The sequence below is a fragment of the Cajanus cajan genome, chromosome 9 (assembly GCF_000230855.2).
Source record: "Cajanus cajan strain Asha chromosome 9, NIPB_CcT2T_4, whole genome shotgun sequence".
NCBI lineage: Eukaryota > Viridiplantae > Streptophyta > Magnoliopsida > Fabales > Fabaceae > Cajanus > Cajanus cajan.
In genome coordinates, this window is record NC_138525.1 from 10,156,546 (window position 1) to 10,184,260 (window position 27,715).

The 27,715-nt window shown below is 27.5% G+C and overlaps 1 protein-coding gene, 1 long non-coding RNA gene and 1 other non-coding gene across 4 annotated transcripts; 2 read left to right on the plus strand and 1 right to left on the minus strand.

Moving 5' to 3' along the window:
• The first annotated feature begins 8,454 nt into the window (after positions 1 to 8,454).
• PSY (PHYTOENE SYNTHASE) lies at positions 8,455 to 14,003 on the plus strand. 2 transcript variants are annotated; one of them, XM_020378529.3, is made up of 8 exons: positions 8,455 to 8,701; positions 8,787 to 8,950; positions 9,062 to 9,731; positions 9,835 to 9,885; positions 10,944 to 11,116; positions 11,963 to 12,198; positions 12,914 to 13,106; positions 13,681 to 14,003. In XM_020378529.3, the coding sequence occupies exons 3-8, from the start codon at positions 9,254 to 9,256 to the stop codon at positions 13,858 to 13,860; spliced, it is 1,311 nt and encodes a 436-aa protein (XP_020234118.2). In that variant the 5' UTR covers positions 8,455 to 8,701; positions 8,787 to 8,950; positions 9,062 to 9,253; the 3' UTR covers positions 13,861 to 14,003. The 2 variants fall into 2 exon arrangements, with proteins under 2 accessions (XP_020234118.2, XP_020234120.2); XM_020378531.3 differs by lacking the exon at positions 8,787 to 8,950.
• Positions 14,004 to 14,494: 491 nt separating this feature from the next.
• On the plus strand, positions 14,495 to 14,568 carry TRNAI-AAU (transfer RNA isoleucine (anticodon AAU)). The gene has a single exon. It is a non-coding gene; the product is annotated as a tRNA-Ile (tRNA).
• Positions 14,569 to 17,495: 2,927 nt separating this feature from the next.
• On the minus strand, positions 17,496 to 18,197 carry LOC109814193 (uncharacterized). Its single transcript, XR_002241055.3, has 2 exons — positions 17,889 to 18,197; positions 17,496 to 17,787 (listed from the first exon to the last, which is right to left on the minus strand). It is a non-coding gene; the product is annotated as an uncharacterized LOC109814193 (long non-coding RNA).
• Positions 18,198 to 27,715: the final 9,518 nt, after the last annotated feature.

Consider the following 27,715-nt stretch of genomic DNA (forward strand, 5'->3'; position numbering starts at 1 on the left):
TTGTGGGACAACGTATGGTACACAACATATTTAACCCAAAAGCTACGAGACAAAGGATTGTCATTGCTCCTACTTGGGTTCGCATTTGTATTTGACTTTGTATTTGTGTAATTAAATTTAAGTCCAAATCATTATCCGTTTCTTCATTGTCTAAACTAACAACATCGATATTTTCGCGTGCCATCTGAATATTTTTCAAAATAACAAATTTATTATTCTAATCAAATTTGATTAAAAATGAAAATATAAACCCTAAAAATACATAACCGAACTTTAATATATATCAAAGTGAAAACATAAAAATATTAATATTTATTATTATTATTTAATTTATATATATATATTAAATAAATATTTAATTTATATATATATATATATATTAAATATTAAATATTTATCTGAAATCACCTAGTATTAGGAGTTAAGATAATATACTCAAAATCTTGGGTTTAAATTAATTTGAATTAAATTAAATTGTAATAATAATTGCTATTTTATCTTATATAGTTTTGTTAAAATGTTACTCCTTTCATTTTTTTATTGCTAATTTTTTTAATTATATATCATTTTGAAAGTTCAAGAGAATAATAATTGTTATAATTATCCTCATATCTCATCTATTTTTAATTAATTCACACATTAACAATTAAAATGCATTTATTATAAAATAAAAATGAGAGGAAAATAATAAGAAACATTAAAGTCGTTTATCAAAAATGGAAAAATTTAATATGCATTTATTGCATAATAAAAATAAAACGAAACATAATAAGAAACATTAAAAGTCATTTTATGGAAAACGACAAAATTTAATATGTATCTTAGTTTGTTTATAAATGAATACTATTAAAAAGAATCAAACGACTTGTAATTAGTATATTTTTTATTGGGCAATTATATTTATTTTAATGTAAGAAATTATCCACTTTCAAATATAAAATTGGTATAACCATTTTCCATCCACATTTACCAAAACTTGTGGTGATGAATTAGCCATTGCATAAAAGGATAACCAACGGCAATCAATCATCTCAACCTAACCTCTCAGCCAAAACTCCAACTTTTCTATCAAGTATCATATTATTATAAAAAAATTAAAAAAAAAACTACACTCAGTTAAAAATAATTTTATACCATAATTTTAAAATATAACTATATATTTAATTATGTATGTTTTTATAATATAATTTATACATTAAAATATTTATTTATTATAAATTTAATTATTTAGAATAAACATTTTATCACATGTAATATGCACATTTACTTTTGGAATATAAATAAGAAGAAAAAAAAGGTCTGCGTTTAAGATGTATGATACATTAGTTATAAAAAAATAAAAATAAAAATTAAAAAAAAACGGTGTAATACGTTCGATGATTAAATAGAATGCAAAACTAAATATGCTAGCCTATTCAGTACTGGCATATGCTGACAATGGTAAATAGCAAAAGCTATTTTCAACACTGGTATCTTATGTCTTATTCGGAAAAATTCTTTGCTCAAATTAAAGACCCCACCAAGTCGGGGCTGACATCATGTATTGGAAGCAGCTAAGAAGAACAACTATGATGGAGGAAGAATATAATAAAGACAGAGTAGCAAAATAACCGAAAATGGAGAAGGATAATCGATTATGCTTGGTGACATAATCGATTATGGCCTTGCATAATCGATTATGCTTCACCCATAATCGATTATACAAGGCCATAATCGATTATGTGGCCAACCATAATCGATTATCCTTCTTCGTATATACCAAATGGAATGAAACTTACTTCAATGGAGGAGCTCCTTCTACACAATCACTCACCAACACGAACCAGCCACTCACCAACACGAACCAGCCACACACCAGCCACGCACAAGCCCGTTGAGAACGTCAAGCAGCAACACGCACAGCCCGTGGAGAAATCTGTGAAGACAAACCTCCTTTTAATATTATTTCAAACGCGGTGTGCCCACTCAACGACAAACCTCCTTCAATAATGCAGTCAACAATAGCAGAGATTCCTGAGTCACAGTATGCATGCATGACACAACGATACAGGAAGGTCCGTAACAAAGATTCCTCTGCTACATGGCACAGTATGCATGCATGTACAGGAGAATTTTTGGTTTTTCAAAAATCTTACGTGTCTTTCACCTCCTTTCTTCCCTCTCGTGCGAGGACAAGAACAATGCTTCTCCTCCCTTTTCTTCGCCTTTCCTTCGTCGCAAATTACCGGAAACAAACGCCAACTTTCCTCGCCTTTCGTTGCTTGTAAACAGTACATCACCCGAAACAAACACTACCTAAGTGATGTCCCTCTATAGTTCTCTGTTCCAAGATAGAAACCAAAAAAACATAAGTTGAAGCGTGTATTATGACTTCACACCTTTTGTTAAGTTAAGCTTTGGGTTGGGCTTCTAAAAGCCCAAAACCCTTCACTTAACTTGTTAGATCATGATTACTCAACCTGGTTCATTTTTTTTTCTAAAACAATTTTATTTTAATTAAAAACTTTACTTTATTTTATAAATCCAAACTAATAAAGAGTTTAAGCCTACTAAAATAAAATATACTTTATTATTATTTTTTATTTTCTAATAAAAAAGATAGGATGTTTGGAAATTCACATAAGACTTAGGATGTATACTACAAGTACAAAAAAAATAGTAGGCATTAAAATCTCATTAATATTTATTAATTTTTCCTAATTGAAAATAATATTAAAGTTACCTCATTTACAAACAGGTGCACATATACATGTATATTTGGATTTTACAATGCATAGTAAAATATCTTACTAAAATATCTTATCTTTTAAGATATTTTTAATTGTGATAGTTGAATAATTTATAAAGAACGAATTATTAAAAAATAATAATTAATATTGTATTAAAAAGTAAAATACATAATTTATTTTGATTTATTTTTTCAAATGTTAAAATTATAGTGATTTTAAGACAAGGGAGTACTAAATATACATAAAAAGTAATAGTTATTAAAACATCATTAAATACATATTATTTAAATTATTTGATTCTTAGTTGTAGTCATTAAAAGATAATTAAATTTAAATTAACACCATATAAACACAAAAAATAATAATCATTAAAATATCATTAATATCTATTATTTAACTTATTTAATTAGTAGTAATAGTCATTAAAATATAATAAAAAATATATAAAAATATTTAAATGTAAATTAATGATAATTCCTTTAATTTATTTATTATTTTTAATTCTAATAATTAGTTAAGGTAAAAGTTACTTTTGGGGTCTATTTAGTTCAATGAGAAAGAGGAAGAGGGAGAAAGAGGAAATTTAATAGAAGGAAGGTAAAGGAAGGAATAAAAATTTAATAGAAGGAAGGTAAAGGAAGGAATAAAAAAAAATATTTGGTTAAGAGAAGGAAATGAAAGATAATTTTTTCTCATTTAATTCACGAGGAGAAGAAAGAGATTTTAAAAAGCAATCTATTTTTTTATTTTTATAATTTAAAATTTGATAACATAAATAAAAATATTTTTTAATATTATACTAAAAATATTTTAAAATCTCTCCCCTCTCCTCCAAATGCCTCTAATATTGAATGGAAGTCAAACTTGGATTATGAGGAATTCTTTTTCCACTCCCTTCCTATAAATTGAATCAAACAAAAAAAGATTTTAAAAATATTTTTTCTTTCCTCTAATCAAATGCTATCTAAAAATTTTAAATTCATTTTTAGAATTTTAATCTTTTATATATTAGATTAATTCCAATAAAATTATAATATATTGAATCTGATATTTTTTTTAACTCCATTATTAACATGTGACAAATGAAAATGACAAATAGAAAAAATTTATGTAGTCCTATTCAAACTTTTAAAATTTACTTTTGGTCCTCCACTATTTTCTTGCACTAAATTAGTCAATGTAATACTAGGATATGTTAATTCCTTTTTTGAGTTGGACAGTATATATAATTATATATATATATATATATTATCTTATTTACTAGTATATAATTTTTAGAAGGAAGAAAAATAAATTTTTATTCATTACATGTATTTTTGTTTGTCATATAACACATCGCCACTAATAGAATTATAAAAAAGGTTAGCCTTAATATATTATAATTTTATAGAAACTAATTTAATTTTAAAAGTTTAAAAAATTTAAAGTAACTTTGAAATAATATTGAAGGATTAAAAATAACTTTTATCTATAAGTTAATTACTAAGTTACCTTTATAAAAAAAAACAATAAAGTTAAGTGATGAATAATTGTTAAAATTTAAATTCAAAATAAATAAAAATATATATAAAAAATTATGTTACAAATTACTATACTTATACAAATTTTAGGAAGAATAATATTTTTTTTACATGCTATAATTTTAAAAGGACTAATTTAGTACATAAAAAAGTTTGAAGAACCGAAAGTGAACTTTAAAAATTTTATAAGGATGAAAATAACTTTTATCCATAATTAATTATTAATTTATCTTGATAAAAAATAATAATAAAGTTAAGTAATGGATACATGTTAAATTTTAAATTAATAATATATAAAAATATATAGCAAATTATGTGATAAATTACGATATTTATAATAATTTAAACGAGAGTAAAAGTTTATTAACTTTTCAAATATTTATTCCTTTAATTTATTATTATTATTTATATGTATACATTTTTTTTAATGAATTTGTATTTATTTGTTTCTACATATTAAAGATTTAAAAAAAGTATAAAATGAATAATAATAATATTTAAAAGGATTTAATGGTAATATATTGTCAACGTAATTTTTTTTTTACACAGTTAATCAATTAAAAATTATGATTTACATGACTTTTTAGATAATTATTATAAAATTCAACTCCAAAATAGAGAGAATAGGAGGATTTTCTTGTAATTATTAAAAAGCCAAAAGATTCCCCCCAAAAATTAGGCAATGACAAATATTGACAAGTTTAGAATGTGTACTTAGGTGTTGTAGGATATACAGGCATCTACTGTATGCAGACGCATGTTAGGCAGAATCAACTGTCCTATATGTTGGCTTGGTGTAGACAAGTTAGGTTTCTAGCATTTACAGGCTAGCTAGGCATAATTGAATCATCCTAAACGTATCCTAGCTAGTGTGTAACACTTACTTCATTGCCAGAATTGATTCCATTGCTCACCTCCTCTCTATTGAATGTTTTACACATTAAAACAAATGCTAACAAACAAATATCAAAATGCTAAAATTTGATACAAATAGGACCAAACATGATATAATTCTATAATGGTCTAAATGGAAAAAGGAATTATTATACAATAAAACTAATAATCCATATAAACAGAAACAAAATACAAGTGAAATAAATGGAACCAAGCTATATATTTACTTATGAAATGGAATTAAGGGAAACAATAAGTAAGACATCTTTGTTTTTTTTTTCCAAAAAAAAAAAAGCTTTTAAGTTAGTTAAAAACTTACAAATTATAAGTTCAAAGCTAAAAAAAACTATAAGCTTATATATTAATTAATTGAATTGAAAAATTTGCTAATATTAACTTATACGTTAGCTGATTAATATAAAATGATATATGTATTTTATTTGATAATGATAATAAGAGAATAAGATGTAAGTATAATGAAATGTAAATTAAAAGGATAAAAAAATATTACAAGTAAAATAATGATGATAAAAAAAAAAAGAAAGAGAATAAAAGACTATTAGAGTTTGTAAGATATAAATTACTTTAATTAATTTATGAAAATAAATTATAAGTTCATAAAATAAACTCTCTTACCAAATAATCTATTTTTTTCAAATTGAGTTATATCTTTTTATTATATTTCTATTGTGAATTTTAAGACTTATTTATTCTTTACAAAATTAAAATTAATCCAATTCAAAATGGTTTTACACTGGATTGCGTTAAATCAAATTTAAAAACTAAACTAATAGTGTTATAATTAAAATAATATATTTTTTTATCGTATTTTTATGGCATTTAACCAAAGATCAATCTTTACAATAATATATAATTGTTATTGACTCAAAAAATTATCATCAGCAGAAAAAATAAGCATATTTTTTTAAAAAATTATTTTTATAATGTATAAATATAAAGTATGTAATCACTACGTAAATCTATAAATTATATTAAATTGATTTAATATAACTTATTTTAAAGATTAATCTATCATTCATAATTATGTTCGATAAATCACTTTGATAATTTACTAATTATTGATTAGTTTTTTTTATTTGTAATTATTGACTTGTTTATAAACTAGTTTGACGGGTCTCATGTGTAGCACACTTCCCATGAAAAGGAGATGCCAATCTAATCTACATATAGTATTTGGAAGTGACAAAAAGACCAACCAATTAGGGAGATATCAAAAATATAACCATGCTAACCTACCATACGTACCCCAACAGCATCTCTTTCTTCAGATGTAGACATGTTTTGACACACCTTTTTATCCTCTCTCTCTCTCTCTGTCTCTCTAAATACAAGTTTGGATTCCTCCTCAGTTTTGACTATTTAATTAGTAATGACTAATCCCAAATCTGAATGCTGAACACTCTAAGCTTTTACCTACCCTTTTCCATTAAATAATGGATAATGAGATCTGAGTCAAAAACGCTTCCCACTATGGTTCAAGATTAGGTTGATTAATTAATTCGAATATTCTTAAAATACCAAGTTGTTTAAAGTTTAATTTGACCCTACCAGAGAAGTAGTAGTTATTACTAAGTATTAACCGTTAACACCAGTGCCAGGTGTCATGGGATCTGCATCAAGACCAGTAAACTGAAAAGTGCGTCCTCTGTGAAATAGTGAAATAATGATAGTAATCATAATAATCCAATGCGATGAGATCCACACAAGGTGCAAATTGACTACGTGTCAAATAGAATTGGAGTGAACGTGTGGTGTTGGCATTTATTTTGAGAAATTCATATTCCACTATGTAGGGTACCATGCGAACCGACAAAGGCCCACTGGGCCCCACTGAGCCCGGTTTAGGAATAGAAAAGAGCAAATAACTCTATAATTGGCAACCCGTGGGCCCCACATTCTTACGCCGAACCAATCCCGTGATCGGGCGTAATCAGTGTATCAGTTGCTGGGATCAATGAGAGAGCGCCACGTGGCAGTCCCAACCTCACCGTTTATGCACCGCTTTGTGGCATACGATAAGGTTATCCTTTGGTGATTGGGTGATTTCATCCACGTGTTGTCCTCGCTGGATTTCGCTTTTTCATGCGCACTTTACGTTCCTGCCGTCATTTTTGGGTTCTGTCCGATCCACTTTACCGGGTTCGGATCGGTTCCATGCTTATCTAAAAACCAACTTTTAACCACTATATCTACCATCTAATTTACCAGAAAAATAATTTAATTAAATCAATTTTATTTTAAAAAATAAAAGTATTTAAATTCAAACTAGTATATTTTTCGGGAAAATTTTCATTTAATTTTTTAAAAAATTTAAACCGGTTATTATATTTTTAATATCATGTTTAATATTCTAAAACATAAAATAAAGTTTCTCTAATTTTTCATATGTATTTCTACACCATAAAAAATCAATTTTTTGTCATCATATTTAAGAAATTGATTATTATTGTAGATATTTTTTTTATATTCGTAAGTTACAATAATAACAAAGTTAAAATTTAGGAGTTAATACCTTATATAACTACCAATTCTTTCATGATACAATGCATATTAATATTTAAAATGATATTATAGGTGGTTTAGAAAAACATAAATGTTTTCAACTAATAAAATTGGAAACTAGTTTTTTTTCTTCATTATTATTGAAAATCATTAACATATAATATTATATATATATATAATTGTTCTGATAAGAGAAAAACTATTGGATTTCAAAATAAATAATCTAAGTTTGGAACATAAAGTATAAACTTTTCTTTTCGTTCTTATCAAACATACATTTTATAAGTTTGTGATCACACATTTTTATTTGAGAGGTTCTACTTGTTCATGACTATAATAATTTGTATTACTATAATAATACTAATCAAATTTAATACAAATTTTGAAACATAGATAATAAAAATAAAGAACTCATTAAATATATTTGATTACAATAAAATACAAGTTGGTATAATATACTTAAATTTATGATAAAATTTAAAAGTAATTAATGCATTTAATAGTAAAAATCACTTAATAAATCAAGTATCTCATGTGGGAAATATAATTCATTAAATAAAAACCTTTAGAGGAGAAAAATTCAAAAAAATTTATTACCTATAATCTATAATAATAAAAAACCTCAAAAAAGACGGAAATCCAAAGACACTTACATTACGTAAAAGCGAAGAGAAAGAAAAATTCGGATACGGTTATGGGTAAACCCGAAGCCAACCCGATCCATTTGGGAGCAGCTAACGTTGAACTTGGACAATACAGAAGGGTCCAAAGCGTGTGAACTGAGAAGCAGACAATGGTGTGTCAAGAGAGTGGCCTCAAATGCCGCAACTGATGTAGAGAGAATTAGCGATACAAAAAGGTGACATTCTTTTAAATAAAAAAGTGTGGAAGAGTGGAGAGAGTTTGGTGGGTCACGTTGTGAGGGAAAGAAATTGCTCTTAGTGGCCGATGTTAGTTTTTGCTCCTCCCATGATGTTGATGCCTTCAACCGTATGCAGCCTCTTCTGAGTGGGTCACAGAACCACCACCCAACAGGTGTGTGTTGTGTGCATCTTTTTTTATTTTTTATTTTGTCTATTTCGCACATGCTATTCATCTTAGTGCTTGGATTTTCGTGTAGGTTAGGGAAGGGAAGGTACAGCACGTAGTTAGATAGGTTTAGCCAACTTCATAGTTTAGTGCTGCTTGCTGTTTGAATGAATGAAAACTCGTGGCAAACACTGCTTGTGACAATTGCAACTCTTTAGAGGGGGGTGTTGTTGTTTGGATTTTGATCTCCATTAGGTGAGTTCTTGTTGTGTTTGGTGAAAATGGTTCTTTTGTTTTTGTTTTCCTTTCATTTTGGGTTGATGTTGTTGTAATGCTGAATATGTGCTTGTTTTGGTTTAATCGCAGGTGGCTTTGGTACAACAAGGTTTGCAGTTGTTGGAAGTGTTGTTTCCGAGGCTTTTATTGGATTCAAGGCAATTGTTTTGCGTGATTTACCAGTGGTTTCAGTGTAGTGGTTCTCTGAAGGATTGATAAGTCGAGAAGGAAAGGAATAAGCTTAACAAGCAGGTTTTGAGAACACAAGACAAGAGTTTAGTCATGTCTGTGACATTACTATGGGTTGTTTCCTCCCCTGGTATAGAGGCTTCCCATTCCACCGGGTTACTTGATTCTAACCGACATGTAAAGTTCTTACATTCTTCGAAGGTCATGTCCCATGATTTTGGGTCAATTAGAGCGAAGAAGGATAGGAAGAAGAGTTGCAGATTTTGCACTTTGAGTACAGATATGAAGTATGCATGTGTTGGTCAGTCTGGCTTAGAAAGTGCTGGCAACTTCTCTCTCCTAGCGAACGTGCTTGCAAACCCAGCGGCAGGAGAAGTGGCTGTTTCATCAGAGCAGAAGGTCTATGATGTAGTGCTGAAGCAGGCATCTTTGGTTAAGAGGAAGCTGAGCTCTCCGGGTGAAATTGATGCAAAACCAGATATTGCTCTGCCTGGGAATTTGAGCCTGTTGAATGAAGCTTATGACCGTTGTGGAGAAGTTTGTGCAGAATATGCTAAAACATTTTACCTGGGTTAGCTTTCTCTTATCCTTCCTTCATGTGAGGATGTTAACTTAAATTACATTTGGGTTTATGCATGGTTTGAGTGTAATTTACATGGGATTTTGTCTTTCAGGTACTCTCCTAATGACTCCTGAAAGACGAAGAGCTATCTGGGCAATATATGGTGAGTGATCGTGCTCCTTTGGTTAGGATATCTTTTTCTCTCTCTAGACTATTTTCTTTTCATCATTTTATGTTCACAATTTTGTTTTTCATTTTGATTAGCAATTGAAACATAACTGGATTGCAAAAGGAATCTACTGTAAAACTTTTACAGTAATAACAAGAAGCAAATACTTTAAGAAGACATTTCATGAGCTGTTCTTGAATTGAGAGTTATGTAACAACAGAATTTATTGGTTTTACTTTTACAATGCTCTTGATGGTTTGACTACACAGTTAGGGTACGAACACCATATTTAATTTAGTATAATAGTATTTAACTCAGGAATTAAATGAATAAGAAGCGAAGTTTTGGTCTGCAAAACGCATATTGACTTGATATATATTTGCATAAAATCTGTTTTTGACTTTCAGTACAGTAGTTTATGACTTTATGTTCAAAGCAAGTACAACCAGTGGACCAGTTTTGACATAGGGATCTCCAGGCTTGAAAATCTTTCTTTCCAATTAACATTTAATCCAATTTCATAGAGGTTTGAATGAATCCTCCAACATTGAAAAATCTGTCTTTGACTCTTTGTTCCTTCTAGACGTAAAAAGGAACTTGTAGCAATGTCCATTCTCTAATGAAAAAAAAAAAAACTTAATCATCGGATGAAAATGTATCCGACCAAATATGTAAATGAGAACTTAATCCTCTTATTGTACAATATAAATTGACAAACTTCTGAACTAAGCAATCAATTATTAAGCTTTCACCTCTGCATGATAAATTTGGAAAAAAATGGTTCTATCCTAATTTCTTATCAAATGTTTAGATTGTTAGATGTTTCCAGCTTTCAAAATCTTTGATGTCCATTTCGGTAACCAAAGTTTTAAAGATAAGGGCGAGCTGTGGGAATGCTTAAGGATTCATTATTGAAGAAAATCTGGTTATGCTTTATATTGTCCTGTATTACATATATTTTGTCAGCTGGTTTTGCAAGCCTCTGCTATATCAAGTAAGATCAATTTAACTGATCAGATCTCAAATGCCTTATATTTCTCCCTGTTTTTCAGTGTGGTGTAGGAGAACAGATGAACTTGTGGATGGCCCAAATGCTTCACAAATTACACCAACTGCTTTGGATAGGTGGGAATCAAGATTGGAAGAAGTTTTCCAAGGTCGTCCATTTGACATGTTTGATGCTGCTTTATCCGACACAGTTTCCAAATTTCCTGTTGATATCCAGGTAGGGATCCATTTTCTTGATCAAATAAGATATTGGCTGGAGCCTGGAAATTCATCGCTAATCTTTACACACGCTTGAAATTGAAGGATCTTTTAATGCTGCATCTTCTCATTACTTTCTAATAATACATATTTTCCTTTGTATTATTATTATTATATTATTATTATTATTATTATTATTATTATTATTATTATTACTATTATTACTATTATTACTATTATTACTATTATTACTATTATTACTATTATTACTATTATTATTATTATTACTATTATTATTATTATTATTATTATTATTATTATTATTATTATCACTTCAGAGCTTTCCTTCATTTTAATTAGTCTTTGATAGGACTGACCACTACTTGCTCTGAATCTTTCATTAGTGCAAATCACATCTTTAAGGGGAACAGAGTGGAAAATCTGCAGTCTGTCCTAAATTTTCTTGTATATTGTCCAAATCAGAGTTCTTAACTCCTCATAAAACTGTTGTAAAAAAAAACTCCTTATAATCTAATCTGTTCGATTCTTAATTGAATTTCATAACAAAATTCAATCCGAAGACAATTGGGAAATGATTTAATATGGTTTGCATTTTGCACATGTAATATGCCATGCCTGACCCTTTTAATATGAAAACACACCGAACTGAAAATAATCATTGCTTGTCTTTTCTTTAAAAATCTTGTTAACTGTCAAGGTTCTTCTTGTGCCCCAACTCAATTTTGTGAATGTTTCAATTATATTTCATCACTTACAGGTTACAGCAACAAGCTCATGAATTTGATATACCCATCTTCAATGTTGGAGGGCTTATTTTTCAAATCTTATATTTGTGTCCTTGCAGCCATTTAAAGATATGATAGAAGGAATGAGAATGGATCTTAAGAAGTCGAGATACAAAAACTTTGATGAACTATATCTCTACTGTTACTATGTTGCTGGGACAGTAGGTTTAATGAGTGTTCCAATCATGGGTATTTCACTAGATTCACAAGCCACAACAGAGAGTGTCTACAATGCTGCCTTGGCCCTGGGAATTGCAAATCAGCTAACCAACATACTCAGAGATGTTGGAGAGGAGTAAGTTCATAGCTATTGATGTTTCTTTATGTTGTCAGATATCTTATGAAAAAATTACTTGTAGAATGAGAGGTTTACTTTTTCATTATCACCAGTGGTATTGTCCATTATTTCAAGCCAATATTTAACATGATTCCAGAAGACTATGAAATGCATATCACATCATTGAGACACAGGATCTGGATTGCATCGTCTTATCAAAAAAGAAACTTGAGATGCATATAAATTGCAGTACTTTTTTATTAATGTGCTAGTTCAGTGAGTCTTTTTGTTACCACTTGTTGTGAACTTGGGAAAACTAATAGATGGATATATTTTATTGTTAACACATTAATAACCTTTCATCCCACGTTTGGTTTGGGTTGTAAGGTGTCTTTATTCTGTCTGAGGTCCGAAATACTTAAATATGGTTCTATTTGATTTGTTAGGATTTCCTGGTTGTTTGATGTCTCGCTTGATTGGCTTGAGAAAACAAAACATAGTGCGCTGAAAATGAAAAATAACAGTAGAATTGATATCAAAATATGGTTCAAGGATATCTCTCTCTCTATATGTGTGTGTGTGTAAGTAGTAGTGTTAGGTACTGGGTTTTGTTTCACTCTTACGAGATTCTAATGGAATAAAAATACCATGTTGGTTTTTTCTGATGCTCATTTCAAGAACCTGCATTTGAATTTGGTTCCATCCTTCTTATCACATGCTCGATTTGGAACAGTGCTAGTAGAGGAAGAGTTTATCTACCACAAGATGAGTTGGCTCAAGCAGGACTTTCAGATGATGACATATTTGCTGGTAAGGTGACAGATAAGTGGAGGAACTTCATGAAGAACCAAATTAAAAGGGCAAGAACGTTTTTTGACGAGGCAGAAAAGGGAGTAACGGAGCTTAATGAAGCTAGCAGATGGCCGGTAAGAAATTCCAACTTTTATCATTATAAAACCTTTTCTGTGCTTGAAATTTTAATGTGAACACACTTGCAAAGCCTTTTCAGAATCAGTGGGGGTGGGCCTGGGGAAGCTTAATGAAACATTGATTATTTGAGTCAAAATAATTGATACGCGGTGACACATTTAAATTAAAGAATTTTAATCCAACAGACAAGGCTTTGTAATCAGTGTCAACAAAAGTTATTTATTGAATATGCTCTTACGTGTCTGCATTTGAGTTATAGTATCGTCTAATGGAGTGACATCATTGTAACTAACTTTTGATTTGGCATTATAATAACAATGTAATGTTGAATGTGGAATAAGATTTTTCTAATGTTCAACACCTCAGTGCTGGTAAGCAATTTTTTGAGGGCTACCCTTTTGTGCTTAAAGTAAGAATACACGTGTTCCTAGAAAGATTATGGTAATTCTAAAACCGGCATGGACCCTTGAGCTCAAATGGAAAAAGGGTCAAGCCATTGGCTAAGGCTAATTAATGATTGTATCCATTATTTGACTTTCACAACACTAAAGGGTGTTGATGTTGTTGCAGGTATGGGCCTCCTTGCTATTGTATCGACAGATATTGGATGAGATAGAAGCTAATGATTACAACAATTTCACAAGAAGGGCTTATGTGAGCAAAGCCAAGAAGTTACTTTCCTTGCCAAATGCTTATGCTAGATCTATGGTTCCTCCTTCAAGAAAGTTATCTTCTATAATGAAGACATAAATTCGCCGCCATATAAGTTTATGTAGAAAAATGGATGAAGAGGACCGCAAAAAATGGAAAAGCACAATTTGTATTTAGTTGTATGTTTCAATTAAATAACAAACATACTACATGAAAAGTCATTTATGGTTTAATATTTAAAAGCTATATAATTTTAATATTACAATCCAGTATAACATAATAAGGTAAATGCAAAAGGGAAGGTTTTAAAAAGATTTATTTAGACAACCGAGTCAACAAACAGTAGGAGCTACCATTATAACTACCCAGTTTGTTTGATTTAAATAATACTCTTTAAAGTATCATTCTATTACTTTGTGCAAGTTGTTGGCAGATTTAAAGAATAATGGTTAATTTTCTCCCTCTGCCATCTGCGAAAGCTTAGGGGGACCAAAACAAAAGCATCATAAATAAAATAAATACATAGTAATAAGAAAAGAATGCATTCGAGAACTTACATGGATGTTGGAGAACATCTTACCATGTCTTGATTTACTGAAATGGCAGTTTACATTGACAAAGGTGCTTCACGAACACCGTCGAAAATGATAATCCAGTGGTATAATTGATGTATCTTTGTGTGGAAAATATTAGAAAAAAAACAATTTTATATTGAATATACGAAAAATCAACTGGCCTATTAGCTCAGTTGGTTAGAGCGTCGTGCTAATAACGCGAAGGTCGCAGGTTCGAGACCTGCATGGGCCATTTTATTTTTTTCTTAATTTTTAGTTAGTTTGTTGCCATTGTGAACTTTTCCTTCGTTGCATGCACAACCCTAGTGATAACCATGCCATAATAGACAAGTTCCAATCATTCAGAATGTTGAATCTCAATAACCTCTTCACCTAACGGCCATGACCTTGAGTTCGATTTGATTAATTAACACAAATATGAAAGAAGTTCACTTCACTTATAAATCTTCTCCACTATATATGCATATCAACAACAATGATATTTTCACATTCCCAATATTTACATGGCTTATACCTACCTTTTTGATATATCTTCCTTTTATATTATAAAGGAAAGAGTGTAGGGGTACTAGTATAAATAATTGAGCAGAGCAACATTGTTCATGTACCATATGCCTAGCCTCCTTGACCAGATGGAGACTTGGTAAATGTCTATAGGCAATAACGGTGGCAATGCAATGCCACACTTGTATAAGTATGGCCCTGAAAAATAATTTATCAGAAGTTCCTTGTTCAAAATTGGTTCCATTTTTGATATATTGATTTCTTAATGTGTTTTATATTCATTGTGGGGAACGATCTCCATTTTTCACTTTGGTTTTATGTTCTCCTGCCATTCTCAATCACTGCTAGTGTATATATTCTAACTAATATCGTTAAGCCTTTCACATTATTCGCTCTAATATGTGAACATCATAGTATGCATACGTTAGTGTTAACTGAGTAATTAAAGTATTAATAATTTAATTTTTATCTTTTTTTATAAGTAAAAATTACAAGTTTGAACTGCTGAAAAAATGGCAACTCAAACATGTTTATATGAAATACTGAACAAAGTATAAGAGGTGTGTAAAACATCTACATATAGGCATGAGGAGCTCGAGAGCCATGCGAAAAATAAGAAGAAGAATTCAAAAATTCTTATAAAAAAAAAACCACTTCTCACTTTTCTCCTTGAAAGTGTAAAATATACTTTAATATATAAACATTTATGTTTTATTAATTTCAAACAATGTAGAACTTTATTCTTCTAAAATTCTCACATCTATGCGACTTTTTTTTTTTAATATACTGTTTTTTATTATATTTATTTAAATAACCTAAACTCAAATATATTTATCTAAATATACTATTTAGTGTTTTAGGTGAGAAATCGGTTACTGGGTAACCGATTTCTCAAAGGAATTTTTCCAAAATTTTAAAAAAATTCCTTTGAGAAATCGGTTATCCAGTAACCGATTTCTCAAAGGCCTTTTTTTATTTTTATTTTTTTTTAATTTTATTTTTTCATTTTTTGGTTTTTGTTTTGTTTATATTTTTATTTTTATTTTTATTTTTCAGATTTGTAATTTTATTCTCTTAGTTTTTCAGTTTTAAATTTTAAGTTATTTTAAATTTTTTTATTAATTGTAAATAAAATAATTTAGTTAAATTTTTAGAATAAAAATAAATAATAAAATAATTATTAACTATAAGAGTGATTACACTATAGGAGATTAAAATGTAGCCTCTTTCTATAGGAGTGATTACACTACTTTTTATATAGTAATAACTACACTGTTAAAATAATGTTTATTTATTTGTTTTCTAAAAAATTTTCTGTTGAGGCTATGATTGGTTTTTTTTTTTTTTTTTACTTCCATAACTGCTGCATGGTTTTTCATTTTGTTTTTTATTCTTCACACCTTTTCCGTTTCTTGTCACTCTCTCGGTAATACCCTTCAACTTTTCACACTTGAAGGCTTACGAGGTATGGATTTTTTGTTTTCATGGCTTTCCATGGCTTCTTCTCCATTCTTTTGTCTTCTTTTCAGATTTTTTCTTCTTCTTGGTTTTGTCTTCTTTTTTTTTCATTTTTTTTATTCTTCATCTTGTCTTCTACTTTTACTCCTCTAATCATTGTGTGTTTTACAACTCTTACTATTGCAGTCTTCTTCTTATTCTTACTTTATATTTTTTCTATTTATTATTATTTACCCTCTTTCTTTTTCTCCATTTTTTTTAAAAATTCTTTTGCCAATATGAGTTTTGTTTCGTATTAAAAGTTTGCCCTTTAATCGTGGAGTGTATGATTTACGTGTTCTTATTTTACTGTTGTATGCATTACATGTTCCTTGGGGTTGGAAAGTTTGTTCCTTTCAAAAATGTATTTTACTGTATTTTGTTTTTATTTCAACTTATTCATCTCAATTTATTTTTATCTGTCATTTATCATAATATTTTTTTTAAATATTCTATTTAAAATTAATTTTATTTAATTGTATTCTTTAAATTTAATTTTAAATACATTTTTATAATCTAAATTTAAAATAATAACTAAATTAATTATTTAAAATTTGATTATAATTTTTTTTTAAAATCTATATATTTTAAACTGAAAAACTAAAAAGAAATTATAAATCTGGAAAAAAAAAAAAAAAAAAAAAAAAAAAAGAAAACAGAAAACAAAAAAAAAGGGCCTTTGAGAAATCGGTTAAAGGGATTTTTCAAAAATTTGGAAAAATCCCTTTGAGAAATCGGTTATCCAGTAACCAATTTCTCACCTAAAAAACTAAATGGTATATTTATATAAATATATTTTACTTTAGGTTATTTAAATAAATAATAAAAAAAAGGTATATTAAAATAAAAAAGTCCATCTATGCAACAAGTGAACCTAGTATTATATGCATACTAGCATATCTCACTCTATGTATACAAAAATTACGGAAAATTTATAATTTTGACATGCATGTGAAAACACACAATTGATGTCCATGAATTTTTACTACAATTTATTGATGGATGGTTTAGCATACATATAGAAAGATATAGGAAAAGAAAAGGTTGGGGAGAAGGAGAATTGAGAATTGGGAATTGGTGATAGGATGACGTGGCATAATACAGGGTGTGGATTTTAAGGGAAGCGACTGTTAAGAACAAAAGTTTAAAGAGAAGAACTCAAAACAATTCTGGGAGATGATTATTTTATTCAGCAAGTGTTTGGCTAATAAATAGCCTTCTCAAAAAGAAACTGCAGCCCACGTTTTCTGCTAACTTAACGTGGTAAACAAAAAAAAAAAAACAATAAGGAACACTTCCTATCCTATCATAACATAACTACTTATCCTTTCGAGAATTGAGGTAGTCATGAATGGCTTGGAGTTGGTCCCGGCAAGGGGGTTTTCCGTTGTTCTTGATGTATGTATTCACATAATGCACATCGTACGCTGACGACGCAAAGAACAGAAACCTGTTGAGTTTGCCGAGGGTTAATCGTTAATAACAATAAGGAACACTTCAACGAAATTGGAAGCCCTTAGAATTGAATTGAATCAGGTTACAGGTACTTACCCAGAGGCCCAACCTGTAATTTGGCGTCGACTTACGTGTTTGCCGAACAACATCATCCTTTTGTTTTGTTTTGGTTATTCCGATACTATGTCCGGTCCTCCCTCCTATCTCAACCCAACGCTGAAAAAAATGTATCGGTGGATGATTTCTGATTATTAATTTATTATTACTTTTTGTTTCATTATTACTATTTATTTTATTCATGCTTTGGGTTTGGGCCAGAAATGGGTCCAATACAGGCCCTTCAAAGCTTCGACATAGGCCCGTTTTATTTTCATTTTTTTTCTTATATATATATGTATTTTTTTTTTAAAGTCATGTTTACACACAGAAAGACTCAATTTGATTATTTTTTTTAGAGTTACCGATTTTAAAAATACACCAAATGGCTAAAAAAGCCACTGTATATTCTAATATTGAAAACGTTAATTCATACATATGCGAAGTTTAAGAATGAAAATGATAAAATAAATATTTTAAAAATTATAAAATAACTAAAAGTGAATACTTATAAATAAAACAAACAATCATATGCAGTTAAATAATAAAAACAGTATAAATTAACATATGAAAAATTGTACATATAGTGCTTTTTAAAATATATCTGTTGGCCCTCGATCAAAATATAACCAAAACATTCACACAAATAATTAAAATCAAAATAACATAATATACATCATTGATTTTGAAAGACAGGCCCTATCTTCCTACAAAATGAGATAAAACTCAAATATGTGGAAAAAAAAATACATATAGGCAATTTTTTTTTTATAATAAATATCCATTTCTTCTCTATTTTTTTTTTTTAAATTATTCAATGCTCTTTTAATTTTTTATTTTTAATAAAATTTATTTCAAAATTATCTTCATTCAGTTTATTGTCTTCCACTCATTTTTTTTTCTTCCCTTTCTATGATTCTTTTTCCTTTTTTGTTGAATTTTTTCCTCTGACGATCAAGACACACATGACTAATTATTATTATTATTTTTAATTCTATTTTTTTACTCTTAACTTTATATTTTTTAAATCTTAATTTTTTCATCTCATCTTTAACATTGCAATACGTTGATATAAAAAATGTGAATTTTTTGAAGGCATATTTTTAAATGTATGGCTCATTAATTTTAAGAATGTTATTCAAGAAATAAATAAAGAAAAATAAATTGTATGAATAATAAACAAAAATGTTTTTAGCAAAACTAAAAGTCGTTAACATGTTAACGGGCAGATTTAAAACCCTAGGTTAGTAGGTGTAACTTAAAAAAAAAATAAAAAATAATAATAATCATCATCATATAAATAAAGATTAAAACAAATTTTGAAAATAATATGAGAGTTCAATATATAAAATTAGAGGGTGTAAAATATAATATTTTTAAACATAAATTACCAATTTAATTAAAGCAAAGAGATCTATTATTATCTTTAATTCAAGTAGTTCGACACTTATTATGTTTCTTAACCAAAGATTGAAATTTCCCACATACACATATAATGGAAGGGATTCACTTATTCTAAAGATAAATATTGTTAGAATTACTTAATTTAATAATTCATTATCTACGTTGAATTAAAAATTCTTAATAAATAAATTAAATTTATAAAATTTTAGAATATTTAAAAATTATTTGATATTTCATTACATAGATTCAAATTTGAGTTATAATATAGATTATAAAATTTTAATTCAACAACTGAATTATTAAAATTCAATATACTAAGAGTTATTAAGTAAAATAATTCTACTAAAATAATTCTAAAAATAAATAGATTTATTTTATATATATATATATATAATGTTTTGAACATTTTGGGTCTATTTTAGTCTATATATCCAACTCATAAAAAAATAAAGCTAAGATATTGCCATAAAAATAACATATATCTTGACATACACCCTTAATGCAAATAGTTCATTATCCAACTTTAATTTGAGAACTTTCTCCTTTACCAAAATTTTTTTTTTGAGAACTTTCCCAACATTACATGAAAATAATTATAGGTGAGAAACACGTACTTGAAGGCAATTAACAATATGCACTCGGAAATTATGGAAACAGGTAACGATACGAAGAATATGCCATGTATTGAGCCAAGAGATAATAAATTATTGTTATTTTCTTAAGGAACAATATGAGTTTTAAAAAATTAATCCAAAGACTATCAATTGTAGTGTAATGTACTTATGATGTAGTTTATCTTAAAATTCATATTTATAATAATATAAAAATTTGTGCATCCATTTGGCTGAAGAGTGTATTGGAAGTTTTTCCCCCCACATTGTCTCCTTGTTTTTAATTTTAACCATTAATTGCATTATGTGTAACAGTTTAAATTTGTTAAAATAATTAAAAAGATGTTTTAATTAATTAAAAAAATAAAATATTTTAGATATTTTTAATAATTATGATTTTTTAATTAATAAAGAGAGTTTTTTTTTGAAAAATAATTAAGTTTTTTATATTTAATTATATATGTTTTAATTAATTAATTTATTTATCAAAAAATATGTTTTATGCTATAGGTTATTAATTATATTTCATTTAAAAGAAAATAAGGAAGGGAGAATTGTTTTTATAAGTTAGAATTTTAAGCGTAAACTTCTTATTTTCATGTTATGTCTTATACTTTGAAAAAAAACTGACAGAAGATCTAGAAAATGAGTAACTTGAAGCCTTGCATTTTTTTCATCAAGGTAAAGAGGGAGTTAATAGTCTCATTTTGAGGTGTGAGTGTTTGAACTATGAATATGTTACTATTGTTTGGTATAACATGTTGTGTTTGTGTATGGATCATGTGATGATCATGCAACGTGAAGTCTAAGCTAAGGCTTAGCAAGAGATTAAGTCCAGGCATGTTGACCTAGTAGTGGTATGAGTAATGTGTGTAATGTACTTGTGATATTGTGATTAAAAACATAAAATGTTTTTGTGATGGGTATAATATAGAATATGCTGATCTTGTGTAAAAGCTTGCTAATTTTATGACCTCGGGGATAGTCAGATTTGGGAACCCCACTTCTGCTGGTTTGTGTGCATGGTGTGTAACTTGTATGACATCACTATTTTGATGTGTCTTGGTATATCTCTTTCTAGTGTATATCAATTGTAATATTTTGAAATGACATGTTCCCTTAAGCTATTCTATGTGTGCTTTCAGACAATTGTACATGGTTGAAATGTTTTACTAACGTCATATTCATATCATACAACAAATTCTGTGTCATTGCATTGCATGCATTCATGAGCAATTTATGTATTGAGATGTGATTCTGTGATTATTTATATTGTGTTTATTATGAGTTATATATGTTATGTGTTGTTTGTAATTAGCTATTGAGCCATATTTTACCTCGATAGTCAGATCGAGTAAGATATTTTTTACTCTCATTTTCTTTGTTGGTATTCTTATGTATGCGTTGTAGGTGAAGATCATCATGTGAATTATGAAACTTAGACATCTTTAGTTAAGACTTCAATTTTGTTGGTTTCTTATATTTATGACTTCATATTAATTTCTTTGTGTAATCACTTTATTAGATATTTGTTTTAGTTCTTGTTTTGGTTATGTGTTATTATGTGATATATCTATTCAATGAGATTTACAAATCATATTTATTTAGTAAGGTTTGTTTGTTTGTTTGTTTTTTTTTTTTTTTTTTTACTTTTTTCCCATCTTTATTTTACATGTCTATGTTAGTTCGTAGAGTAGATGATGTTATATGGTCTGTCTCCTAATTTTTAATTTAAAACTCAAAAACAATGTGTCACGTTATTAAAAAAAATTGACCACGAAAATATTAACAAATATATGTTTAATTAAAATAATTTAAAAATAAAAGATCTTGGACTAGGTAACCAATTAAAAAAATAAAATTATTATTTTTCATTGTGATTGATTTTCAGAGGTAAATTAAAATCTTTTATTTAAATATTTAATTAATATTTTAGCTTGTAAAGGTATATTATATAAGAATAAAAATTTATAATAAATTATATATACAATTAAATACTATATTTTATTAACTAACATTCATTAGCGTTCATTAATTTAATTGATGTTATAGTTCGTCTTTTAAGATCTTGAATTTGAGTATTAGCCTATTAGGTTATGATAAAAAAAAGACTATTAAAATATTATATTTTAATATATAAATATTATTAAATTAAAATTTATATAAATAATTTTTTAAATATATAAATTTATATTTTATATTTATAAAAAATAATTTATAATATGACACATGATTATTTTAATTATTGATAATTTATTTATAAATTATTAAATTTAATATATGAACTAAATATAATAAAAAATTAAAATAAATAAGAAATAAAAAAAATATTTAAAACGTGTTCATGAAATAATGACACCTAAAATTTTTCTCCTCAAAAGAAGTCTTAAATATAGTATGGTGTAAGATAATTATTTGTATTTATTATCTTAAGATAAATTGAAAAAATCTTTGAAAACTAGATAAATATAGTCAAGAGGATGTTTTCTAAATTAAATGCAATATAGGGGTTAACTTTTATGTATGCAATGACTATAATTAAATGTAATTAATTAGTTTATTAAAACGTACTTTGCACATAATCGGTAATCGGTAATTGAATGAGTAATTTTTTTTTACACCAAATTGAATGAGTATTATTTACCATATTTTATATGAAAAGTTATAATTAATTATATGAGTATATCGAAGTGCATAAATTGTATCCAGTAATGTACATTAAAAAAATATATTTATTTACAAATGTTTGTAGGTACAAATAAAATATGAAACAATATTTTAAAAATATTTAAAGTATAAGTTTTTTGATCTTTAAAATTTATGGTAATGTATAAAATATATAGTCATCAAAAATTTATAATTAATAATTCTAAAAATTAATTTAAATTGATGAAAAAATGATTATGATTTGAATATATATCTCTTTATATTTAATTTTAATTATAAATAATTGATTATTATTTTAAAATATTTGATAAAATATCTTTCACTAAATAATAAATTAAAAAAATATTTTTAAATTTTGATTGATTGTCTTTCAAGGGTGGCAATAAGCCCAACCAAAATAAAAATGATTTAAAACTCATTTTGATAATTAGTTCATTAAACTTATAGTTCATCAAAAAAAAAATTAAACTTGAGCCAGCTCGATAAATAAATGAGTTAATTTTGAATTATGTATAATTTGATTCATTTATAATTTATGAATTAACTTGACACATAAGGGTTTTTTTTAGAGTTTTATTTATTTTTTAGAAATATTGTTAATTTCTTATTTAGTTTAATTTATTTTTATCATATATTTATAAATTTAATAATTTTAGAATAAATTATAAATAATTAAAAATAATTTTATGTCATAAAATAAATTATTATTGACAAATATAAAAAATAATTTAAATTAATATAAATTTATATATTAAAGATTTAAGTATATTTTTAGTCTTGTAAAATTAAGGAAATTTGATGTTGATCCCTATATTTTTTTATCCTTCTAAAAGTTATAAACATTTTTTTAATTATTGTAAAAAATTTCTATTCTTGTAAAATGAATAAACTTTGATTTTGATCTTATAAAATATATTTTTTAATTTTTATATTTTAAAATCACTAATTTTTTTTTAAATCTAACGATAATTTTAAGGTACATTTTAAAATTTGATTAATGAAAGACACAAGTGAATTATTATTTGAATATATATCTTTATATTTAATATTAATCTTAAAATTTTGAGTATTAGTAAAAATAAATTAATTCACAATTAATAGACTTTTGACTTTATAAACATTTAAAAATTATAATGTTTTTTTTTTATTTTGATTGACTGTCTTCAAATGTCAATACAAATAAAAGTATTTTATTTAGAATTTGTTATATGAGACAAATAATGTATACAAAAGTAAAAGATTCTAATAGTACTAACAACTAATTAAAGTTGGAGTTTGCGAATGGTTCTAGACCTGATTTTTTATTATTATTATATATAGCTCCACAAATTTTAGTCATGTACAAAATGAGCCGAATTGAGTTAAATACAAGTTCCTAAATTTTTAGTTTAATATCTCGTTTAGTTTATTAACTCTCGATATTATATATAAATAAATAAATTAAGAAACATGTATGAACATCTATTATAAAACAATCATTAAATAATATCATTAATTAGGTGTTAAGAAAATTGTAGAATACACTAACTTGACCTCGATAGGTCTACGAATTAGAGTTAAACTGACCTCACTTTTCTGGATCAGTAAGTGATAGCTGTCAGGTTCGCAGAATGGCCGATGGAACCAACTGAATCCACTCTCGTGACATGTATTTCCACCACTTTGGGGAAAGAGATGAGCTTTTGGGGAGCTACCCGTCTTTACACATACGAGGAATCACTCACTGACAGACAAGAGGTCGACAACGGGATCCGGATCTTCTGACTTTGAGATATCAAAGTTATGGTAACTTAACACATCTCAATCGTTGGATTTGTAATAATAGATCAGATTGTGACACGTGTACAAAATATATTTTAACTTAAATATACACGTGTCACAATCTGATCTACTATTACAAATCCAATGGTTTAAATATGTAAAGTTACCCTAACTTTCTCCCTCCAAAGTCAGGGAATCTATTTCCGTCGACAACGTGAGCTTTACTGCCTGGTTCTTGATCCAACTGCAACCCTAGAGAGTTAGGTCTCTCTTCTTTACTTTAGAGAAGGAAATCCGAAGCATTACGAGATAAAAAGAAAAGAACTCTATCTTATGCAATAGGTCAGTTAAGAGTTCTTTCTTACACTTCTAGTATGAGTGTACGGATCTATTCCACCAACAGGCCACAATTGAGCATGCATATAAATGGTATTCAATTAAATAATTCATTTTATTTTTTAAGTAAATTTATATATGTCACCTTAATTTTAAGTAATTCACTAAACTTGTTTTTATGAACAAACCTAATATGTAATAAATAAAAATAACTTATAAGCCAAAAACTTATAAACTAACTTAAAAATATAAAATGAAATTGAAAAATTAGAAACTCATAAATTAATAGATTGAATTTAAATATCATATAAAATTAATTGATATGTTAGCTTACTAATGTAAAATAACATATTTATTTATTTGATAAAGAGAGTAAAAAAATAATATGTATACAAAATGATTTTAACGCAAAAAGATAAAAAAAAAAAAAATTTCGAGTAAATTAATAAGAAAAAGGGAAAAAAAACTATAACTTTATATGCTATAACTTACTTTAATTAACTTATAAAAATAAATTATAAATTACTAAAATAAGTTCTCATACCAAACAAATTGATTTTAATTAAACTAATTTATAAGTTGATCAAATTAAAAGTGTAACATTGTGAGTCCTAGAATATTGTTGTTGATTTCTTTAATTATATGTTGTTGTTAATTATGGTTTTGTGTTGGAGAATTTTGGAATTCAGGAATTCCTTATGAGCTCTTAGGTAGTTGAAGATTTCTTTGGATGGAGATTTAGTTTGACCTTGAGGGGAGATAATATATAAGATTAATTTTTGTTTAGAATAGAATTCTATAAGTTTAGTTCTTCAGAAACCTAGAGAGATGAACTAGAGAGCTAATATCTAAAGATCGTAAGTTCTCCTTATCTCCAAACCCTTTCTTATGAGGGTGAGTCTTCCTTGAAAGCCTCATTCTTCTTATGTTGTTATGGATTCAGGTTTGAAGAGCCATGAATCAAAAGTGTTGAGTCGATGCAAAATTGTTTCGGTTGTTTCTCAGGGTTCTCTTTCTCTTCCTTGGTTCACATCTATTTCAAGGTAAGGGAAGCTATTCTTGGTTTTGTCAAATTGTTGGGTTGTTGGTGGATTTATTTTATGATTGGAATGCTAAATATTTGCAATAATATGATGAAACTGCATGATTCATAATTGTTGTAGCTGGGGTTTTGAGTTCATGAAGGTGAATTTAATGACTTGTGGTTATCTTTGGTTGCATGTTGATTTTTGAGTTGTGTGAAGTATATATGTGCACCATCTAGTGTTGCATGTTGTGGAATTGCTAAGTTTAAGGTGTTGAGAGCCAAATTCGTGGTCTGCATAAGTGCAAAAATCTCGTTGTGTTAGGTGCACCTTTAAGACACCGAACACACTTCAAAGTGAGGGTTTCTGTCTTTTTCATGTCGAGCATAAGATTGGTGACATCAGACATGAGGAGAAAAAATAATCTTGGATTGAAATGGTGCCAAACGTGATGTGAATGATGTCAAACATGAAGAGAAAGAATTATCTTGGATTGAATTGAGATCAAATGTGAAATTTTACCACACCAAGTGTGAGGTCCTAAGGGTCTCTACCTAATTCACGTTAGGCATGGGTTGTGTAGCACCAAATGAGGGCGAGGCAAAGGATCCCTACCTCAACGGCGCCGAACGTTGGTTATGCAGCATCAGGCACTTATTATTGGATAAAAACTTGTTTAACATCTAAAATAGTGAATATGAGTAAAGTAGATTAATTTATTACATGTTTTAAGTTGATGAATGTTGTTCATGTTATATACATTGATCTAGAATGATGTTTATAAATGATAAATAGTTGAAAGTTGATAAGTTGAGTAGTTATGTTGAATATGTTTGATGCATTATATTGTATATTGTTAAAAATGTTGACGTTGATAATGCTTAAGGCATAGTGTTAAAAGTAGTGTTGATCAACTTAAGATTAGAGGAAGGATTGTTTTAAAGTTATATATCTCATTGTGAGTATATTGTGTTGTGGTACTCCGAGAGTCCTGTTTGTTAAAAATTCTTCTTGGGAAGTTAACCCTTTAAGAGGATAATCGAGTCTCCTCTAGGACCTTAATTGTTGCAGTATGTGGGTCAAGTCAAGACACACTAGCTATTAGCGACCACAATATAAGAGTTAGGTTATTCTGATTACAAGTGACCAATTTGAGTAAAGCACAAAAATCGTGGGCTTAGTCCCAAACTAAGTATCGGAGGGGCATAATATTTGAAAGGTAGTCAATGGACTAATATCATAAGAGGCTTAGTTAAGCTAGCTAATGCTATGGTAGATTCATATTCAAGTTGTTCTACCCTGATAAAAATACTAAACTTCTTACTTTACGTGGTGACACTTAAGAAACCATATTGTTTTGGTTGTTGATTTAACCAAGTGAAAAGATCAAGTAGTTGGTTTGGTATAGTCAAGTCACTTAAATTGTTCACATGTGTTATAAGAGATTTTTGTAGTTGAAATGCATGACAATGCATTAGTTGATAGTTGTGCATATGCTATGTTGATTAAATTGTGTTGAATATATTACTATTGTTAATGGTGTTGATTGAGTTGGATTGTGGAGTTGAACATGAGATGTTATGATGAAAATCGTTGTTCATATTTTGTTACATATTATTGTATAGTTATATATATATATATATATATATATATATATATATATATATATATATATTGTTTCTTTTTAGTTGTAAATATATATGTATCTAGTAACTGTTGAGTATCGATTAACTGCATAATATATCCTTAGGTCAAAAAAATCATAATCTATATTTGTTTCAATATTATTATCGATTACTAACAAAAAAAATCATAATCTATAACTGAGTTTTTTATCAACTGTTTTCTACAAATTAATTGTACGCCTTTAACAAGTTAGTAATTTCTCACTATGAGGATTTTGGTACAATTAGTTTTTGTAGCATTAATTAAATCAGTTTAGACATATTAAAGGAGAGAGATCTCAATTACCAATATATCAAAACTCTAATTTTTTAGGGTATCATATTCTCATACTAAGTTA